General features: G+C 38.9%; 2 protein-coding genes across 5 annotated transcripts in view; one reads left to right on the top strand and one right to left on the bottom strand.

Moving 5' to 3' along the window:
- Sol1 overlaps window positions 1–21714 on the top strand; it is a 278403-nt gene that overhangs the window by 128627 nt on the left and 128062 nt on the right. For all 3 annotated transcript variants that reach the window (XM_072903292.1, XM_072903291.1, XM_072903290.1), the window contains exons 5-8: window positions 1153–1309; window positions 3616–3675; window positions 12224–12435; window positions 13728–13802. In XM_072903292.1, coding sequence (XP_072759393.1) covers window positions 1153–1309; window positions 3616–3675; window positions 12224–12435; window positions 13728–13802 — 504 coding nt within the window. The remainder of the gene's footprint in view (window positions 1–1152; window positions 1310–3615; window positions 3676–12223; window positions 12436–13727; window positions 13803–21714) is intronic.
- Window positions 1–21714, bottom strand: part of M (zona pellucida domain-containing protein miniature) — a 258694-nt gene that overhangs the window by 170340 nt on the left and 66640 nt on the right. The window lies entirely within an intron of this gene.

Raw genomic sequence — 21714 nt, 5'->3', positions numbered from 1 at the left:
CCTTCATCAACGAGAAAGAGAAAGATAGAAAAAGAGACACAGAGACGCAACCGGCGCGGCGGCCTCCTCTAACTCCCATGTCCGTTCTTTTTTTTTTTTTTTTTTATCTTTCGGAAACTGCCGCTTTTTCCTCTTGCCTTTGTTTCAAGCACAAAAGAACGATCCCGGGCATTCTGGGAATCGCGCGAACCAACGTAATTGCCCGTACGTATTCCGTAAAAATCGTAGAATTTAAAAACGGCACAATCGTCCTTTTATACGCACTCTGAGCGATAATTCCGGTCGTGCTTCGAACAAAATCGACCAGTACTGAATTCCCATATCGTTGTCGTTTATCGAGTCGCTAATCCGCGTATTCGACATCCTATATAAAATACCATATATGGATCGGGATCGCCATTATACACAAATATTCCGTATACACTGTTTGCACCGCCCGGTTTTATTTCGCGCGGCTATTCTCTGCAGAAAGTAATTAATTAAAAGGAATTAAGATTAACTTTCTGTCCGGTATATACGCGCATCTGTATCGTTATACCCGTCTGTTAATCGTAAGTAAGTGACGACACAAACAGAATCATTCTACCGTGGCGACGCCTTTAAACGGAGAGTGTGAAACATACGACTAGTTAATCAATACGTAACGGGTTCTGCTATAAGGTATATTTGCACGCTCTAAGGACGAGCCAGCGATCGTTAATTTTATTTCATTTCGATTTCTATTTCCGCGAGAGACAGCGGAATTTTCAAATAGGATTCCCTTTGCGTGTCCTGATATTTATCAGTAGGTTTTTCAAAGTAGCGAAAGAAAGGTTGCTCGTAACGATATCGATTGAGAAGATTTTGTTGAAATCGAGAGGATAAAAATTTTCTCTGAGAAATTAAAACTAATTGAAAGCGTGAGAATCTCTCATATATAAAATAAGATTATTTTTTTTCTCCAAATCTAATAAAAAATAAGAAAAAATAATAAAATTATTATTATACCGCTTTATTTTATTGCTATATTTTTCGTTTTAGGTCAAAAGAGATTTAAAAATATTCCTCAGTTCGCATTAAACATTTTTCGAAATGAATAATTTTTTTGCTAAACGACGGATCATCGCAGCGCAAGAGAGGTGTGATAACGCGTATCTTCTTTCTCTGTTTTAGGTTTATTCGAGACGGACGGCCTACTGGTGCCCGGCACGATGTGCGATCACGAGTTCGTCAGTTCGCAATCGACGCCCCATTACGGACGATTTTACTCACCGCGTTACCCGTCCTCCTACCCGAAGAACATCCGGTGCTCCTACCTCTTCCGGGCAAGGTAACTGTAATCCGACCTAGTGGTGAACTTGCGCGCACTGTATTCTATGGGGAGGAAGAGAGAGAGGGATGGAGGGAAAGAGGAAAGCAGGGGAAAGCCTAATCCATATATAATGCATCTCTGCGGCTAATCTCCACCGTCGCCATATATATCTACTACTGTCTTAGAGAATTTAACGAGACGACAGTCCGTAATCCTACTCGCAGTTAATTAATGTCCAATCTGGTGTATACAGAGAATATATGTATTTGATCATTTTTCATACTCGACATTGGCAATTCTTTCTCTCTCGCGCAACTTCCGAAAGGAACACTCAAATTTCGTGTTTTCAACCGTTAAATCTCTCTCGGGTCTCTCGTTAGTTTCGAATCAGCACTGATTAACACTGAATTTTCGTGCCGTCGCGTTTCTGCCGTCATCGGAAATTTTCTGGCTTCCTGACCAGCTCAACTTTCGTCCTTTCTCATCTCGGCTTCTTGTTGTTACTAGCGGCCGCCGAAAGTTCTCTCCCGAGCTGGTTTGCAGTACAACGCCATAAAAGCGTACCGTGAAGCTAGAGAGGAAAAAGTGGCAAGTTCTTGGCATGATCCCCCACAGGAAGAGCCACTATTTTCCAGCCGGTTCCGCAAAACGCGCCGAGACTACTTGGACTCTCGTTTCGTGATTTATTCGCGAAAACGCGATTCAATATTAACCGACAATATAGTGGGGATGTTTATGTTTTATACATTAAAAAGAATAATTCCACTTTTATAAATAAATTCTAGTTGATTAATATTTTAAATAAATAATTTCCTTTTTTAAATTATGTATTCTCATCTAAATAAAATATAGAATAGATTATAATTATTTTTTAGAACAAAAACAAGGTCAACAAAATATCAACGAAAAATATTCAATTTTAAAAGCTTTCAAAATAGAGTAATAATTTAAAATTGCTATTTAAATAATTAAGCAATAAAGTGGTCATAAATACATGCAAATTTTTTAGACACGTCTGCGGGTTTCAAAAAGCTTCATTATGTATATTATTCAATAAATTATTAATTTATTGAATAATATATATAATGATAAAACTTATTGTTTTAAATATAATACAAACTTATTTGTGTGTACATCTTTTTCAGGAAACAAAATTTTTCTATAATTTTTTTCTTTAAAAGTTTTAATCTATTTTTTCTTGAAACATGATTTTTTTTCTTTGTCTATATCTTTCCGAATGATTTATCTCCCCGGAAAATGATTCTGCTCTTCTCAACTTTTATTTAATTTATTTAATAGGATTCTATTTATCTAGTAAGATTTCTAGTTTTGCATAATAGATTATCTATCTGTAAACGTCATAACTCACATCTCACGTATCGCGCTGTACAGTTCATCGGTCATGGTGGAGGTCTGATCCGTGTGTACGGCGATCAAAGGAAATGGTTAATGGTGTCGAGTCAGAACGTCGCTCAATCGTGATGAATTTAATCGCGGCCCGTACGTGCGGATATGATTTCCGTAGTATTGTGGGTCGCTGCTTAATTGCCGTAATTGTATCAAAGTAGCGTGCGCAGTCCTCTCACCCTCACTCCCTTCTCCCTCTTCACTTCCCCTATGTCTAACAGTTATGTCAACGCAACATAGCCGGCCGCCCGCTATAAAGCCAACGGATGTGTGTGCACGTGTGTATATATATATATATATATATATATATATATATATATATATATCGCACGTGCAGTCTATTCACTCTCCAGGTATTCATGACACTCGCTCTATATTAACGCGCTATACTACTCTGATGATGGTCTCGCCTTTGTGTCACGTAGCGATCGCTGCGAGCGAGCCATCTCGACAGCTGTTCCCGGAGATGAGGAAGAAAAAGGGAAGAAAGATACAAGGAAAGATAATAGAATTTCACACAACATTCGATTCTCTATTTTCTTACGATATAAGTTTTTTTCAGAGATATTCTTTTTCACAAAAGTATATTCTCTTTCTCTGTCGTTTGACTATGAATCTTTTTGCGCAAAGAGAGATTTGTGGTCCCGCCACGCTGTTCACAGCCACCACTACCGCCGTCGTTTTAACAAATTCATACGCTAGGTGCGCTTATAATGAAATTAATTACAATCTCCGCCCATCTTGTTTCATTAGTACCGCTGGGAATAGGATAAACCGCCGTGCGGACGAAAAATGTGCGTAATAATATTCCCGCATTCATAAAAATGCAGGCTTTAATAACGCGCGTTCAAAATAGCTTGCACACACAGTAATAAGTGGGATTATAATGTAGAATAACTCGGTTGATCCTGTTTCAGATTGAAGGAGAGAATCCGTTTGGTTTTCGAGGAGATTTCGCTGCAAAAAGGAGATCTCAGGCGAGTATTAATTGTATTTTTATTTTTATATATTTGTTGAGTTTGTGAATTGGCGACAACAAACCAGGCGAAATATGTATCCAATGAGACAAGTAACGATAAACAATGAAGATATATCGATGAATTAGAGATTATATTGATCGCCTGTGTGTGACGTCGCGTTTCGAAAAATTTTGTTCCACCATAAACGGTTTACAAATTTTTCCTTCTGGCGCGTTTTTCCCGAAGTTGATAGATTTGCGAGAGAGCAACGTTCGGTGCATCCGCGAGAAAAGTTTGCCGTACGTCCCTCGCATATTCAGGATAAAAATTGAGTTCTACAACTTGCGAAAGAGAAAAAGCGAGGGCCGAGAGATGGCGGTAGAGGAAGGGAGATTTAGCAGAAGGGATCAAAGTCGCGAATTCACCAAGTATGACCGAGGGAAGGGAGAAAAGGGAGGCTGCCTCGTCCATGTAAAAGATGCGACCATTAAGCCCCGTCGGCTGATAGAACGGTATTGGTGCGATCTGTCGATTTAAAACTTTGAAACTGTCGCTTGCCGCCCCTCCCCAAACCTCCTAAACCTGGACATGCGGTGCGTTGAAAACAGTTCGCGACCCTAAAACCACGAGAGATGGCTGTATAAAATGAAACATGCGGACACGTGATACGTCCGGATGCTGCTCTTTGACATTGATGATTTCATTCTTATTCGACGATTAAATAACGTGTTACCACTCAAATATTGTAAAAAAATTCCCTGAAAATTCCCTGATTTTCCAAGTATTTTTGTTAAAAATTTCAAGTAAAGAGAATATCTTCAAGATTTATAATACAACTTTCTCTAAAATACATTTTTTTATTACGTTGTACTTTTTTCAATTTTCTTCAGTCATACCTATGTAGAAAAAACACAGAGCCTATTAAGTTCCAAGTGCTAGATTTGTAAATGTATTAAAAAACTGAATAAGCATTTTTTACATGCATACAATTTTTCATTAAATTTATCATTAAAAAGAATTACAAGAATATGTGCTTTATAATCAATATTATATTAAGACATTGAATATATAAACAAAAAATAATATATATATACATATATAAATATATATATTTATAATATATTTTAAACGCATAATTTGTTTGACTTACTGACTGATTTGTGTAAAGCATTTCACTTCGTGGAAACTCAATTGTTGAGAGTTTTATTTTATTTTTAATAATTATTTTAAAATTTCTAGACTTAGAAATTATTATTATTACAAATAATAATCGTCCGAAATGTCATTATCCAAGATGCCATACGTATAAATACCGAGATGAGACACTCTCTTATTTTAATAGTTCTATCGACTTTAATGAGATTATGTATTGTTCCGCAATCACTTTTAATTTTTAGCGAGAGTTTTATGCGTAAAAATTGTTAGAATATTTATTAAACTAATTAAATCGTCCCCGAGTATAAGTATCGAAGTAAACGCTAGTCGTATTTAGATAATTCTATCAACTTTAAAGAGATTTTGCGTAACTTCGCAATTACTCTTAATTTTTAATGAGAGTTCTATGCGTTAATGTTTGTAGAACTATTATAGAATTTTCAAGTGCTTAAAATCTGTTGAAAAATCATCAGTACTTAAAAAAATCATCAATACAACAACATGAGGGCACAATGATTAAAAAAATTTTTCAAAAAAATTCCTTGAATTCCAATAATATTCTATGAGCTTTCCCTGATTTTTCCAGACAAAAGAAATCTTTGAAAATTTCGAGTTTCCTATGTTTTTCCAGGGAATAAATACTCTGTTATTGTTAGACATATTTAAAAAATGATTTTATACAATTCCAAATGTTTCGAAAATTATTTATATTTTCTTAAAAAATTATTTATATATTTTTTTAAAAATTTAATAATTTTAATATTTTAATTATATATTTTCAAGTACACTCGTCTCTTAATGCATGAGTCACTAGAATTAATTATAAGAAAAAACTTCGAAAAGAGAAAAAGAATGCTCGTAGGTTATAGAATCAGAAATTAGCCCTTTTATTACTTATTTACACCAACGAGAAAACGTGCGCATCTCTGTCTCGCTCTTAACGATTTAATCACGAGGCACTTTTCTCGGTGAAGCTTTTGCATGCACTTTCACGAAGTGTGTGGTAAATTTTAAAGACTTTCTGGCGCGTGGGCGCTCCGTTACACTAATCGTGAATTACAACGCCATTATTCGGTTATTAACATTTAAGATCTAACGAGCGTCAGAATCGAGGGCGTAAAACTTTTCTATTTAAAACTTTCTCATCCGATACACGATCGCAAACGTTTGCTCAAACAATTATACAGCTCACAATCAGTCAGTCGGCAATAAAGACCGGCAGATGGATTAAGCACGCAATGGAGATTTATGCGCGCGATAAAGTCGTCTCTGTTCTCTTCCTTCCCTCTTTTCCGGCCGGTCTTAATTTTCTACGTTTACACGCTTTAAACCTAATCCGGCGTAATTGACGCTTATAATTAACCGGCGAAAACATGCGGCTCGGCAGCGCGAGCGCTATCTGATCTGTCGCCGGAAGATCAAATCCACTCCGTTCCGGATTAATTTCAGAATAAAGTCGCCAACGATCGTAAAAGTCACTCCGTGCTATCTGAGAATTTTATTAGCCAGGAGAGACGACGACACGAATAGATAATCGGCGTCGATCGGCCCGGTCGGCTATGGTAAAACATTTGAGTAGGGGTGGCGCGAGATAGAGACTTGTCGGCGTTCTCGAGGGAGAGGCGTAAAGCCAAACGAACCATTAAATTAATCAAACGAAAACTGGTTTATTTGCCGAAGAGTAAAGGGATGGCCGTGATGTAAGCGAGGAATGTTGATGTAGAACCCCAATTCGCGCGCAATCGCTCGAGAAACTTCAGGAAGAGCGTATCTTTTATTGTCTCTCCGTTCTTTAAGACATTTACAATGTCTTCCCTCTGATGCATGTAGTCTTGGAGAGTATATCGCGGAACGTAGATAATGCCAACCGTGTGTTTGTAGGATACAGAAAGGATGGTTGGAGCGACAACGACAAGTGAGGGTCGCCTTGCGCGTCGTTACGTGTCATGGACATCGATTTTGCAAATTGAAAAGTACAGATTTATCTAGCGTTCGAGATAAATGTAAGACATAAAAAACTTTTCTTCTCTCTGAATAACTTATTGTTAATTTTTTATCTGTTTTAAAGAAGACTTTGCAAATAAGTTTTATATTATTGGTTAAAAGTTTCAAGACATATAAATAATTTAGAGATACTACATGTTAATATAAAAATATTCTTTTCAATATTAATCGATTAATATTCTAATATTTTTTAACTAAAAATAAATATTTTGATCTTTATTTTACATGCACAAAAAAATGTGATTATAAAATAAACTCAAAGTAAACGCTTGATATTCACGTGAGAGTAAATACTGCTTTTTTTTATTACATCAAGAAACATTTGGATACTTCATTGGAAAAATTTTGATATTTTTCTGAAATAATATTTTTTAAAAATATAACTTTTGAGATATAAAAGTGTATTATCATATGAATAAAAACAGCTACCATTTTCGCACGTAAAATCCAGTTTTTTACATGCACAAAATTGTCACATAATTTTCGTAAATATTTTTAACGTTTTTAGCAACCCATATAGTTATCAATTAGCATATTTTTAAAATGCTAGCTTTTTTTACAACGTTAAATTATAAAAGTGTCAAGGTCGTTCACAAATCACGTCTCTAAACTACGTTATATAAAAAATGATTCGTTTCTTATATACCAAAAAAAAAAAAATTAAAATTTTAATAAACAGTAACAATATTTATTTTTGTGGTAATAGGTTTGTTTGCGCGGTAATTTTTACTCAGGATATTAAGTGACTAGTGAACAAACGCACGAACGATCTGTGGACGAGAGTTGGCTGTAATTCGAACACCATCGTACGTATTGAACTTCCTGCTACGTTTCACGAGCGCTCCACGTGCGTGCCGAGAATAATCGATGGTTAGATATATCTCGTTACGCGCTCCGGCGCGAGAGGAGCGTTCGTGAGATGGGAGATCTTTCACAATCGCGAGAAGTACTTAGGGTACGCGGGCACCTCGATCCTGTGCAGTTATGGAACACGCAAATCACCATCGTCGACCGGAAAGGACACAGAATCTGATGTATTATCAATCCACGCGAATGAGAGATAGCTCTTCGCGCCCCTCTGTGCGCGACACGAAATTTTACGATCGCCAATACGTCAAACGGCTAATGCTTCTGATATTACTGACATAAATCTGCCAGACGGTAATACTGAGAGCTCGTGATTCTCTTCAGCCTGGCTACCATAGATTGTCCTGTCCCTTCGATTTCCCACGGTTAGCGCGCCATCGAGAATGCGACAAGCCTGGACTGCGCATGAACCGAGAAAAGCGGAATATTTTTTCAAACAAGTCCTACATATATTTCGCGCTCGCGACATAGTCAAGATATATACCTCTCCCACGTCGAGATATATATATATATATATCCCTCTCTCATGTTTCTTATTCGTAGCTCGGTAAACTTCATATTCAGTCTAGCTAGCGCAACGAATATCTTACCGGAGATATATTTACGACGAATTCTCTAACACCCGAGCTTGCGTTTCTGCCAGTCTTTATTAAGGATATAAAGATTTACATACGAATTTTACACATTCGCCGTAATTAACTTAGCTGCAACAATACAATCTCGATTTAACAGCGATAGCGTACTTTTTTCTTTTTTTTTTTTATTTTGTCATTTTTTAAAATCCCATAGTATATGTGTGTGTGTGTGTGTGTGTGTGTGTGTGTGTGTATGTGTGTGTATACCGGCTTATGTTTGACCTTTAAATCCTTTGAACAGAACGTGAACCATGATTCTACTTAAACCACATAAAGTTCCTCTCTGCGCGAAGACTTAGAACTGAGAATGGTGATGGCGAGGTCGACTTGGGAAAACGAGAGGCGCCTGGGGACTTGCAGTTGCAGCGTGCATGAGTTAATCCTTGATAAATCCTCGAACTCCGCCCTAATTCAGTATTGAGCTCCCTTAATTTCATTCCGTCAGTGATCTTTCAGCTTCGAACGCCGAAACCAAGCTGGTGAGATCTCAGATGGATGAAAAATACACAAGAAAATTAACGCGTGTGAAATTAACATCAAGTCAAGTTAAATTGATACGAGTTATTATTTAGTTACACGAGAACGTAAATTATACAAGCGTTTTCGAATAACATTTGCAGATATAATGTAACTTTACGAACACGTGTGAGATGAAGAAGCTTGAATGAAATTTGAGAAAATTGCGTGCGGTTGGATCTAGCTAAGAATAATGCGAAAGCAAATGTAATTTTCGTGACGCGAGACGAGATACGAATAATAAGCAATTTTCAAATCGCATTATACTATTACGCAAGTTTCAGTATGGAGGCTGAACATAGTTGAAAATGGAAAGGAAATATCATTGTGGAAGTAATAAGTTTTTGCGTGAACTTGCGATATAATATTTGAAAAGTTTAACGTCATTGCTCTTACAACATTTACTGACACCTCCGCTGATATTATAATCGATCTGCATCCTTATCGGAGAGTTTAAAATTAAGAATTTCTTTTAAATATTTCATAAATACATATACGTACAATTTGCAGACACATGTCAATGTTTAAGTTAGCAGCTTTATTTCAGGACGTGGTTTTATTTTGCAGTAAAATAACGAAACTCATTTAAACTTCACTCTATATTCTGTTTCGCACGTTCTACCGAAGGCATCCGGCTATAAAACGTAGTGATTCATGAGCAATTCACCGTCTATAAAACCGACCATTACTGACTGCAGGAAAATTTGTGATCAAATATTATTTCACGCGGTTCCCTTTACATAATTTATCCGTATTCAGATGTGCTTATTTTCCGCATATCGAGCTCTTGTTTATTCACCATAAAGGCAATAATCTCCTTATCAGGAATGGTATCGATTCTTCAACAGATACGAGTAATATTTCTGACACGCTTCGCGAAATTACGTGCAAATTAATCGGATGTATCTTTCGTAGATGAATCCGCCAATGTTCGTGTAGCAGGATAAATTGATCATTAGCTGACGTATTTATACCAGAGATGGAGATGAATGCTTTTGCCGTAATATCAAAATCAAAAGGGAATACGCGAATCCGTGGTCAAATATAATCACGTGCATTTATTCACTTGACACTTATATATATAAAATATCAATCATTATACATCATTATAATAAGATTTTTTTTTGTTTATAATAAATAGAAAAAATTATTAAGATTATATATACGCGCCGATAATTACTTTATATTCCAACGAGAAATCGCGCAATATAATGTGCAATAATAAATTGTCAAAAATTCGAGAAATAAATTATATTCTACATTCGCGGAAAATAAGATTGTAAGTTTCCCTTAGTTAGTCCTTTTTTATCTAAATAGAAATTTGTCGAGATACATGGTACCGAACACTATAATCGTAGTATAAATCCAACGCGACAAAAAAAAGAAAAAAGAGAGATCAACCAAGTCGAAAGAGGGCGATACGGGAAGTGGTGTGGACAAATCTGCGATCGATAGCGTTAATTTATGTCGCAGCCGATGGCACTTTCTTCGAAGACTGCTGGTAAAAATCTGTAAGAGCTTGGGTAAGAGCTGAGAAATGCCTCCATATATCAACGTTAAGCCGCTCCGTCAGACGCACTCGGATATTATCGTGAATGGTGCTGATGGATACTGAGAGAAAGAGAGAGCGAAAGAGAGAGAGAGAAAGAGAAAGAAAGACTCCTCCATCCAGCCCTCGATACAATCCCGTACTCTATTCGAGAAAGTGCACGCTTATAACACACGCGCGTATAAAGTTATCTGTCGGGGGAACTATCGATAGTATCGACAGTACCGGTAATCTCTTCCTATGGGCAGGTAATGGGTATGAATAATCTCTTCGCGCTACGTACGCGAGACAACTTGCGAAGCTTTAGGATAAGAGGTAGGAAGGGAAAAAGAAAAGAGGAGAGCGATTCTTTCAGCATCACCCCGTTCGAAATACTTGAGCGTGCTTTCACGCCTGAATTCAAATCTCTCCAGAGGTAAACGCTACCCTCTCAACGATATTCATGGAATGGCCACTATGAGACACGATAGACGCGGATAAAATCGACTAAAGGGAAACTCGACGGAGTTCGCCCGCTGATGGGCCCGTAAGTAAATCTTATCGGACACACTTGAAGAATTCCGTGTATACACTTCGCGCGGGCGCGATGTCACGCTAGATTAACTTTGATAGACGGATTTGCTTACCTTCAGCGTCGAATTTTCGCGCGAACCTCTAATTTCACGGGTCTGAACCTTTCGATCTGATTGTCTTCAACGAATTTCACTCGCGTTCATTCGTAAAAATCTGTGCATCTATATGTATGTGTGCGTAAACTGACTCAAATTCACGGAATGGGAAATAATCTCACGTTTTCTGCGCACCTATTCGTACATATATATATATATATATATATATATATATATATATATATATATATAATATCGCATAGCGTATATCCGGGCTACATCGACAAGGAACGCCATGGGTATTAAGCGAGCGAGGTCAGAAGTCGCGCGTGCAGGTCAACGGGCGAGGGGGCGAAACAGACTGGAGGGACAGGAGGGGAGGGAAAGCGGCTCTTTAATCTCTGGCTGTTCCGACGATAATCTTTCTCTGCCAACGTAATTGCTTAACCCGTGCAAGTAATAAGGTTATCCCGCCGGCCGTCATCGATCAAGCCTTTTAAATCGATCGGATCGGCGAATCCAGTCGATATAGCGCGCGATTCGTAAAGCCGGAAAGGTGGGAGGAGAATGGGAGAAGACATCGAGGAAGATGTAATGCTCCTCTTTGGTTCTATCGAGCGAGGAACAGTTCGCGTATACGTATAAAACGAAATCGCCCGCGGTCGTCGAGATTTTCTCTTCGGCTTCGCCTTCCTCTCTCTCTCTCTCTCTTTTTTCTCTTCCTCCTCCTTTGTCACCTCACCACTCTTTACAGTTTCACCTTCGGCCTCATCGAACTGTCTCAGTTCGTCCTGCTTCTCATCTCTCTTGTCTTTCATCCTTCCTTCCTTCCTTCCGTTCCCTTTTTCCTGTAGGCGCGCGTTATCTAGACGAGCCATACTACGACTTCAAAGCGGACTTGGAATATCTTCGTTGCCGACTATCTCCAAGACCCTCTCCTTTATTCGCGCATCCCATTCCGATTTGAATCTTTATGGAGGCGAACTTTTTTTTACAATATAAGACGGGCTTAGTAGGTCTTATAAGAGGAAAGCAAGGTAGCAAAATTAATTTAGCGCAGATTTTATCAGTGAATATTTCTTCTTAAAAGCACGAGAGTGGCAATTGGATTAAAAGTGAATATTGTAGTTTCTCACGGAGAAAGAGACGGAGAGGTCGGGTTAGTCACTCGCATGAGGTTAATGTACCGATAAGTCGCCGTCTTCTAACGAAGAGCGCGCATCTTGTTACAGTTGCCTGAATAGGGCGGATTTAATCAGGGTGCACGACGGAACGGATTCAGGAGCGCCCACAATAGCCGTGCTCTGCAACCAAGGAGCGGAAGTGGAGGTACTCAGCACGGGACCAGAAATCTACGTCGAATTCGTCGCTAATTCCGACTGGCCGGGCCAGGGCTTCAAGGCGAAGTTCCAATTTCAGCCATTGGACGACGCGCCGCATCCCGGTCAGTAACGAATGACGGTCACTCTTGGATCGGACATTACGAAAATTTATCCGTCTCACGAACCCTTCTTCGATCATCCCTCCCTTTCATCCTCTTTCTTCGGTATTGCTTCGTTTCGCGATGTGTAAGACCGCAGCCAGACGCTTCCGCCACCGGATGAATCCTTGAAAGCCACGAGACGAGCCATTAAATTATCCGTTACTTCGGCATCGTGCACCAGCGAAGCATCTCTCCGCTGAACTCACGCGAATCATTCACCCATTGATTGTCCATCCCCCCTATTTGCGCGGCGATTTGTATTATGGAAGACCAGCACGTGTGTAAAATTTCAAACTTTTTATTAAGGATCTCTCTCGATCATTAAAAAAAATGTCATAATATAATCATAAAATCTTTTGTCTTCTACAAACAAGATGATATTTTTTATTTAAATTCTATATTTTCATAAAAATATTGTATATATATTTACACTCATGTATCAATTTGAATAATTGATCGAAGAGGTATACTCGTATAAAATCAGATAGTAAGTAGTTATTAAATTTAGTTCTGATGAGATGAAATTATAATGAAGCGCGCGCCGGATCGCGGACTCGATCGATACCTTAGTTTCAAACGGGATAAGTTCGAAAGCTCAACATAACGTGTCGCTGTGCTGAGGTACGAAAGCGCCATGAAACAGAGCTTTCCGCAAGCTTTCCGGTAATGCCACCGAAGCTTTTCACGGTCGGCAAGGAAGATTGTGAAGCTTCCCGACAAACCCGAAGAGGGTAATACCCGGAGAGGGTGAGAAAGCTTGCTTTCTCTACAGATATTTCCGTTGCTTGCTTGATAATGGCGATTCAAACCATTCAACAATATCTTTCCAAACATTCGAACCATTGAATTACCCGTTGAATACCTGTAACATACTACGTGCTTCGACATTGCCATTGACAGATATACAATGGAACGATAAACAGACGAGATTGACTGTGAAATGATAATTGAGTTTCCTGCCTAAATTCCATATTCTAGATCATTCGTCGTCTTTATATTCATTGTGAATTACATGCGCTACATAAATTTGATCAATTTCAGTACTTCGATCGATTATTCTAATGCATTTTGACGTAACGTGCTGGTATTTTCCAGAGAAAGCACGACAGCCTTTACGTATTTACGGGGTGATGAATCATGCGGGTGGGTCCTTTGTGCTAAGGTAGATTGGCCGCGGTCCATCGCATACGCAGCTCCCTGTCGTAATTAACGGCACTGTATATTCCGAGGATAATTACAATAATGTGTTTCAGAGCCGGACAAGGTCCCGGGGGCCGTTACGGGGAACCCTAGGTACTCGGTCATCGGACCAGCTGTCAGCGCTACGAGTAAGTATAGCATGCGCGCGATTTATCACTTTTCTTAATCAATAATTGCGTCCCATGGTACGCGAGAGATAGGTAAAGCAGGGGATTAAAGCAAGGTCGGGATGTCACTTATCGAAGAGAGACGTGACAGCGAAAGTTACTTTGGTTCGTCGTAAAAAAAGCATGAAAACCTCAATTTCGATAAGCAAAACTGTTCACCGAAACTCGTGACAAATTTATTAGATTTCTTTTCGCATGCCAGTGAGAAAAAAAAAATTTGTCACCCCCACGGGACACTTTTCTCGACAACTGAAACGTAATCTGGGAGATGTGAGGCGAGGCGGTGGGAAAAACAGGATACCACGATGTAAAATAAAATTTTACTTTATACGTAACATACTTTTATGAAGTCTGAAAGAATAAGTGTAACGCCGACCTCCGGAAGATACATGGTGCCTGTCGTTGTTTAAAGGGATTATTTTGATATCTTCAGCGTAAAACGCGCGTCGGCGAATACGTGTAGAAATATGATTTTCCCCGGGGAGGGTCCCACGGCACATAACTTCTAACGTAACGCAACGGCATATAAACTTTGTGAGTACTTTGCGCCCGTGAAATCATCATCCCGTATGTTACGACGACCGGCGTTGAAAGCACGGACGGACTACGGCGAACTTTATGGCTTTTTCATGAAAATAAGATCTTCGTTTTATATCCTAAGTATCCGCCGTAAATACGCTTGACAAGTAGCTCTGGTCTCGATGACCCAACTTCTGTTGCAGAGTTCAATGTGCTCTCTCTCTCTCTCTCTCTCTCTTTTATTGTCACAGATAATGCGAGTTCGGTTTAGCTACATTTGTATTTGGTTGCCTTATATAATATTCTTCGATATAATATTTATTATTATTAAAAATGTATTTGACGATAAAAGAGGAAAATAAACTAGACGAGAAGAAAAAAAAAGAAAAAAAGAATGATGAGAAAGAGGGCGCGCACTAAATCTATTTAATCTTTTTTCAATTATATAAAATATGCGTGTCATATTTTTTATAACAAATTTCTGTAAATCTCTAAAGAGTTCTTAATACGTGCTTACTCACGTTCTTTAATTAATACGTATATTCAAATCATTCCTCTATATTCCACGGTTTAACTCCGATCTCAATTTGTACGTGGAACCCTAGACCTCAACGTGTTTACTCATGTAAATCTATCTCCTAATACGGGTGTACAACAACAGTGGCGTTGGAGGGTAGAAACGCGCGTGGCAATGAGAGCCTCTAACCAGCACAACGGAGTCATGAGAGTGCTCGAGGCTCGAATGGGAGCCGCCACCCTTATGAGACACCGAAGCTTACGCGCGGGAAGGCCGATCCCTATCCCTGTCTTCTAACCTACCTCTTCATGCGACACGCTTCGGTTTACCGTAAAATACGGTGCGCGCACAATGTACAATATTTACGTACATATATACATGTTTTTATCCATCCACATATTTCTCTTAGGTACGCGATTCTTTGCTCCGAGTATCCTAAATTATCCGCACTACTGCACTATAGACTCGCAAAGTATGTACTCTCTGCATTTCAGTCGCATTTTCTTGGAAGGAGTTTCTAAAATCTCTCAAAATTTAACATAGAAATTTATATATATCCAGATATTTACTATAGAGATTGTGTTTTATTGAATTACATCACAGTTTTGATCAAATTGTTGCAAACTATTGAACAAAACGTACATACTGAAAACTAGAAAAATATCATAAAATTCATAATAAAATGGATAAAAACAAAAATAAAACAATTTTGAAATCTACATATATCGAAAGATACGCTATTGTAAGTATTTGTGAGATCGTTATATACAAATTTTCTGCAAAAAACTTCACAGGAAAGAAAAGCTTTCAAAACTTCAAAAATTCTCGATATATCGATTTAGCATATAAACGAACAACATGAATAACATATAAACTACGGGCTTCTAATGACTAAGCTAAGTAAGCAGACCAAGTTCATATCATCTCTGATAAAGTGCGGCACTTAATCGTCGTGGAATAAAGGGTGTCAGCTTACGAAGCTCACACATTTTCCTACAGCTTTCCTCTGATATCATACAAAATGTAATAGAGTAGCATATACTACGCACACAGATACGGCGAAAGTTTCGAGCAGCTCGGCTTTAAGATCGTTACAGGACGAGTTAATGTGGTAACAGGAAGAAGATTGAAATGTTTTGAAAGCCGGATCCGTAGGGGTTCTCGATCGCGGATCTCGATGCGCGCGCGTTTCTGCAAACAGTAATTACATAAAGTGAGAATGAGCAATGTCGTCGAACGAGTAAGTTTCATTTGCGTAATTGGATGGTTACGTGAAAATATCGTCGATTTTCACGCCGCCAAAGTGAGGTCAACTTCCCCGTCTTTTTCCTCTGCGTCTTTCTCTTTTTCTCATCGGACCGACTGTGCGTCGATAAGGCAATTACGTGCAGAAATAAAGTGCATCGATAAATAGACGCGCATAGAAAGTCGTTCTCTAAAACACGAAACGTCGCAAGTTTTCCAATTTTCAATCGACACGGCACGCGAACAGCCAACAGCGAACGGCGCGTCTAGCATCCCCCTCCCTTCTCCACGAGAAACGTTCGTTTACCGTGAACGAGGCGAATAAATAACGTCCGCTCTAGGGGGTAATGTTCCGCTAAACGTACATACGCATTAGCTCGTCGAAAAATAACGCGTTCCTCCTCGTCCCGGAGATAATGCCCCAAAGTGCCGTGTGGCACGGTAAATTCTGAATGTCTGGAGAAAAAGCGAAACGGGAGGCGAATGATGGATCGAGACTTGGTAATTTTCTCCGTCCTCGTGTTCGGGAAAGCGCTACCGTGCCGTATACGCGTTATACCCGTGCGCGTTCGCGATGCCAACTTTGCAAACGACATAACACTGTTTCCCGCTATTTTACGCTCGTCTCACCATGGCGGGGAGGAGAGAGAGTACGCTTTCCTGCGAGAAACTAATAATAACTTTCTAGCAGCGCGCGCACCCGCTTTACACTTAAGACGTAAGTGTCGCAAACTTCCCGCGACTTACCGCGCGCGTTCGCGATAACAAATTTCCTTCACTGCTATCAGCGCGATTTAATTGTCGATGAAATATCGTTCCCTCTTGTCGGGAGCTAGTATAAGAGGATTCTTCTTGACTTACGAGAATGTTATCTAGAAAGTAAAGTTGTATCGCGCGCTATGTACACGATTCTTGTTGTACAAGATCTCTCTTACATCGTACTTCAAAATCTAAATCTCATTTATACGCGAGAAGGAAAAGAGGGTATTTTGTCGGCTTGATAGATCGATATTGCATGTCGATATTTGTCGAATGTACAATACGACTATCTGAAGAATCTCGAATAATCGACTATGGCCACAGATTCCATAAACCGCGCTATTCCATAATTGTGATAATGTATACCGCTACGGCAATGTATTGATAAATTCTAGATTGATGCACAACTGCGATGCGGAATAGGGAAAGTGCAAGGGGGGGGGGGGAGGGTGAGGGGGAAGTTTATAATTTATGAACCCAAATGACAAATTTACATGACCGTAAGTGGAGCGCAAGCACTCCAATTTTATATTCTTGAATATTCACGTTATTCATCACGTTATGAATATGCACGATCGTCTAGTCTAGCGCATTGCACACGCATCTAGTTAAAAACATTCGACTAGAGTGTTGTGATCAGGTATAGAGCCGTATAACGGGTCATGTAGGTACATAATAGACAGTTGCATCGATATCGTACACATTGCGGCGTCCACAGGATATTGTTTGTCGCAACTATTAATTTATCAACCAGGCGAATATCTGACAACGTCGTCGGCACGAAAGAAGTATATATATTCTCCGAAAACGCAGACAAGCGTAATCCACGGTAAATTACGTTATCGCGATTCACTGGAAGTTTATAACTGTGCTTTTGAATGGACGATCATTCAGAACTCTCATTTAGGAAGCTGGAATTGTCGCAAACGCGTTGTAATCGCGTGGTGGGTTTTACGCAAAATCGTTATACGAGAAAGAGACGCAAACAGAACGGTGGACGACGAAATTAACTTATGTTGTCGACAGAGAAGGGAGAGAAATCCCGTAAGTACAATATAATGCGTGCTATCTCTCGTTCCTGCGATATCCGACGCGCAAATGAGCTTTGATCATAATATAACGTCGGTCATAAAGCGCGTCCACCTGCGTCTACGTGTCGGATGCAGAATGTCCACTCGAAACGACGTGATAAAGCGGGTGCTAAACTGGCCATGACAAAAAAAAAAAAAAACGAGAAAAAGGAGCCTATTACCGACACTTGTCCGACGTACGCGATTGCCGAAATTTACGGCACGAATTACATTTTGTGCTCGCTTTATTCTTTTCTCCATCGAAGAAAGTTTCCTCAAGATCTCCTCGGACATTACAGCGGAAATTATTGCTGCGTTCACGTGTAAACTACGAGAGGAGGATTTAAAGGTAATATCAATCGATCGCGACAAATATCAACGAATTACGAAGTTCAGAATGAGGAACAATTCCTTTTTCAAATCCAAGAAAACAAATAATCCATTTCTATAATAACTTTTACATTGATTTTATACCATTCCTTTAAGATGTCTTGTGTCAAAATTTTAGAAAATTTAAAGTTAAACTTGTAAAAAGTTTTTTAAACCAATTTTATTATATCACCGTTTTTATGTTTTTAAAATTAAATATATCGTTAGAACTTTCAATCTTGGAAAGAAGTTGATTAATTTAATATCAGGATAAGGTAAGATTTTTGCAATTCAATGGTTATTGTAAAAAAATTATAAATTAAGTCAAGATTATAGAAGATTATGAGAGATTAAGGAAAACATTTTTAATTCTTTATTGAAACTTAAAAGTTTCTCGGTAATAAAAATCTGATGTCGAAATTAAATTTAAAAGATAACCAAGTCGATGCGACAAAAATTTAAATTGAAAAATTTGTGCAAAACTTCATACATGGTAATTTGTTTCCCAAAAATTGACTTTAAAAAAAAAATTAATAAAATATATTTTACCCTCAAATGATCTTTAATTATCTTGTGTAAAATAGTGTAATAATAGCGTTCGATCAATTTTCCAATTTTTTAAATCAATCTTCAAAAACAAAGCCTTGTAGAAAAAAAACTTACAGATTTTCGACTTGTTTTTTGCCATGTAAAATCATTAGCTTTTTGGTTGTATCGCCAGTAATAAGATACCTTACAGATAACAAGTATATATCAAGAGACTATTCATAAACATTATGCAATGACGGCTAGAATTAACATGTAGCTGCCGGAAATGCTCGCACGCCTCACTGCAGGAATCATACAGAACGCCAATAAATCGCCACGGCTTGCGAGCAGTGGATCTCGCCGCGGTGGTGGCGAACGCCGTCGATTCGGCGAGACCAGTTATCGATTTCGTTGGCTGTGTGCACGGTCGGGATATTCGAAATCGGGCATTCCGCATCTCTCCGGATTTGTCGGAAATGTATAAGATCCATCTCTCGCGCGCTTTTCAGGGATTGACGTTGAAAGAGTCGCGATTTACGTTAGCCCTTTTCTCCATGAAGAAAGAAGGAAGAGCAACGAGAGAGAGAGAGAGAGAGAGAGAGATACTCGGTGACCTCATCGTCCCTCTTCCTCCCTCATCGTTCCGGAAACCGTAGAAATCTAAGACCGCAAGCGAAGATGAGATATTGGCTTCCATATCGGCCGCGATCGATAAAGTGTAATAGTAATTTACCCGTAGCTTATTGTGAAATTTATATTCAAGCCTTTCCCTCGCGAATACACATGCGGCAACACATTCTCCAGCGTTTGTCGTGACGAATTAATGGCTTCTTCTAAAATTTCTCGCACGTCCATAACGCAAACGAGATAGAGATGTATGTACATTTGACCGATGATTAAAATGTCCGCATTTATCTTCTAAAATTCCCGCACGGAATTGTAACGAAGACGTTAACGTCACATTTACACAATTAATGAACCGTGTATTCAAATCGTTACGAAAGAGTGCCGTTTACCACCGCGTACACCATTCGCTGATGATAAAGACAAACGAGTTGTCCGATTTGCGAGTCTGAAAATTGGTCGCATAAGCGTATATTCAATGCTCGGTCGCACATCAATCATACTTTTTCGGTACAATTGTATAATTGCCAATGATAAGTTAGTTTTCACAGATAAAAGATTATATATATATATATATTTATATTTTTTTTATATGCATACATGTGTGTGTGTGTGTGTGTGTGTTTATGTATCACAGATATTAAATTTACGCGTATATTTCCCGATGCATAATGAAATATTCGGGCAAACAATTTTCAACTATACAGTTATTATTATTCGATTGTATTAGCAATTATCGCAACGTGATTAAAATGGATTGTATCATTGCTTTGAAAACGTGACGTGTCCTGCGACTCTTCGACCGCATCGTTGGAAAAATCGCCGAAAAGAGGAAGCTTGTAAATAAATTTTAGAGGAGGCGAGTTATAAGAGAGACACACACAACGTGCGCCCTGGTCGACAGAATCGTGAATCCATGGATTATTCCAGCTAATGCCCCCCTTGGGACTTAACCATTTTAAATATTACCGTCGAAATGCTTATTTTATAGCGTCGTAGCCCGATTCGATATGTGCTGCCGGTAGGTTACGCGACATATTCCCGCAACTTGGCACGGACAATCAAAGAAGCCCATATTAATTTTTCAATCGGCCTTTGAAAAGGATTCTCTTGCGTTTGTGCCGTGCATTTAAAAAATTCTTTATGGACCGGTACAGTTAAACAGTAAACAAATATTTTCCTCTTTCGCGAGAGATGGATTTTGAACGAGAGTTCGCTCCGAAAACATATTACATAAACATAATATTTAAGCTAGAATTATACCATTTTAATAGAAATATCGAATTAAGTGCTTTCCAATATTGTCTGATGATTTTAAATGACATTTCGAATTGTCATAGATAGGATATATTTGGAAACTTGACCGATTTTTTTTTTTCTTTTGCCTTTAATCTCGTCTCTCTCGTCGCGTTGAAAAATAATCGGATGCAATCGTTAAAAAATTTGTGCTTCAGCGCAAACTTGCCGAGGTGATATCAAGATCCCCGACAAATTTAGTTAATAATTTTTGCCAATACGTTATATATCGGTGTATTAATCTTGTTTCAAACTTTCGATTCGCGTGGAAGAGAAGAAAATGTAACAGAAGAAGCGTCGGTTGCGCGTCTTTGAGCATTGATAAAGCGTATAACCGTTCACTTGGTTGCCTCTGTCAATCTATACAGGCAACTTTGTGGCCACTTTATCCGATTAGACTCGACGTCACAATAGAACGTCAAGTTTCCATTACAAAGCCTTCAAATGTAACGCGCGCGCTCGCTTACGACTTTAAATAGACACGTTTCCATGACATTAAATAGACACGGCTCTCGGAAGAGTTCTAATTTACAGCGGAAGAAGAAAATCATTTCTCTCCATATTTTCCTCCACCTGTAAAACGCGCGATAAAACATTTACGCTCACGTTACACGATTTGCTCTATCATGAAAAAATAAGACCCTCCCCTTCCCTCCCCTCCCGTGGTAACGTCCCACAACCCGACGGGAAGGGAAACAAGAGAGATGGAAAATGTTGTATAACAAAGACACCTAGTATAGTAAAGAAGATCGCGAATTTTACCGGCGACTTTTTTTTCGCGAACGAATACATTTATTACACGAGCGCGAGTTATTGCCGCGTAATCTTCGCATCCGCCCCGAAAGTTTGCGCAAAACGCGACGCTAACGTTCGCGTTTTTGCGGCGGGGACAGTTCTGCAAAAGCCACGCGACGGTCGTAACAATTATCATTAGTTGCACTCGTGG

The sequence above is a fragment of the Anoplolepis gracilipes genome, chromosome 12, assembly GCF_047496725.1.
Source record: "Anoplolepis gracilipes chromosome 12, ASM4749672v1, whole genome shotgun sequence".
Classification (NCBI taxonomy): domain Eukaryota; kingdom Metazoa; phylum Arthropoda; class Insecta; order Hymenoptera; family Formicidae; genus Anoplolepis; species Anoplolepis gracilipes.
The sequence above is the reverse complement of the archived record's forward strand: the minus strand, read 5'-3'. Positions and strand labels throughout refer to the sequence as shown.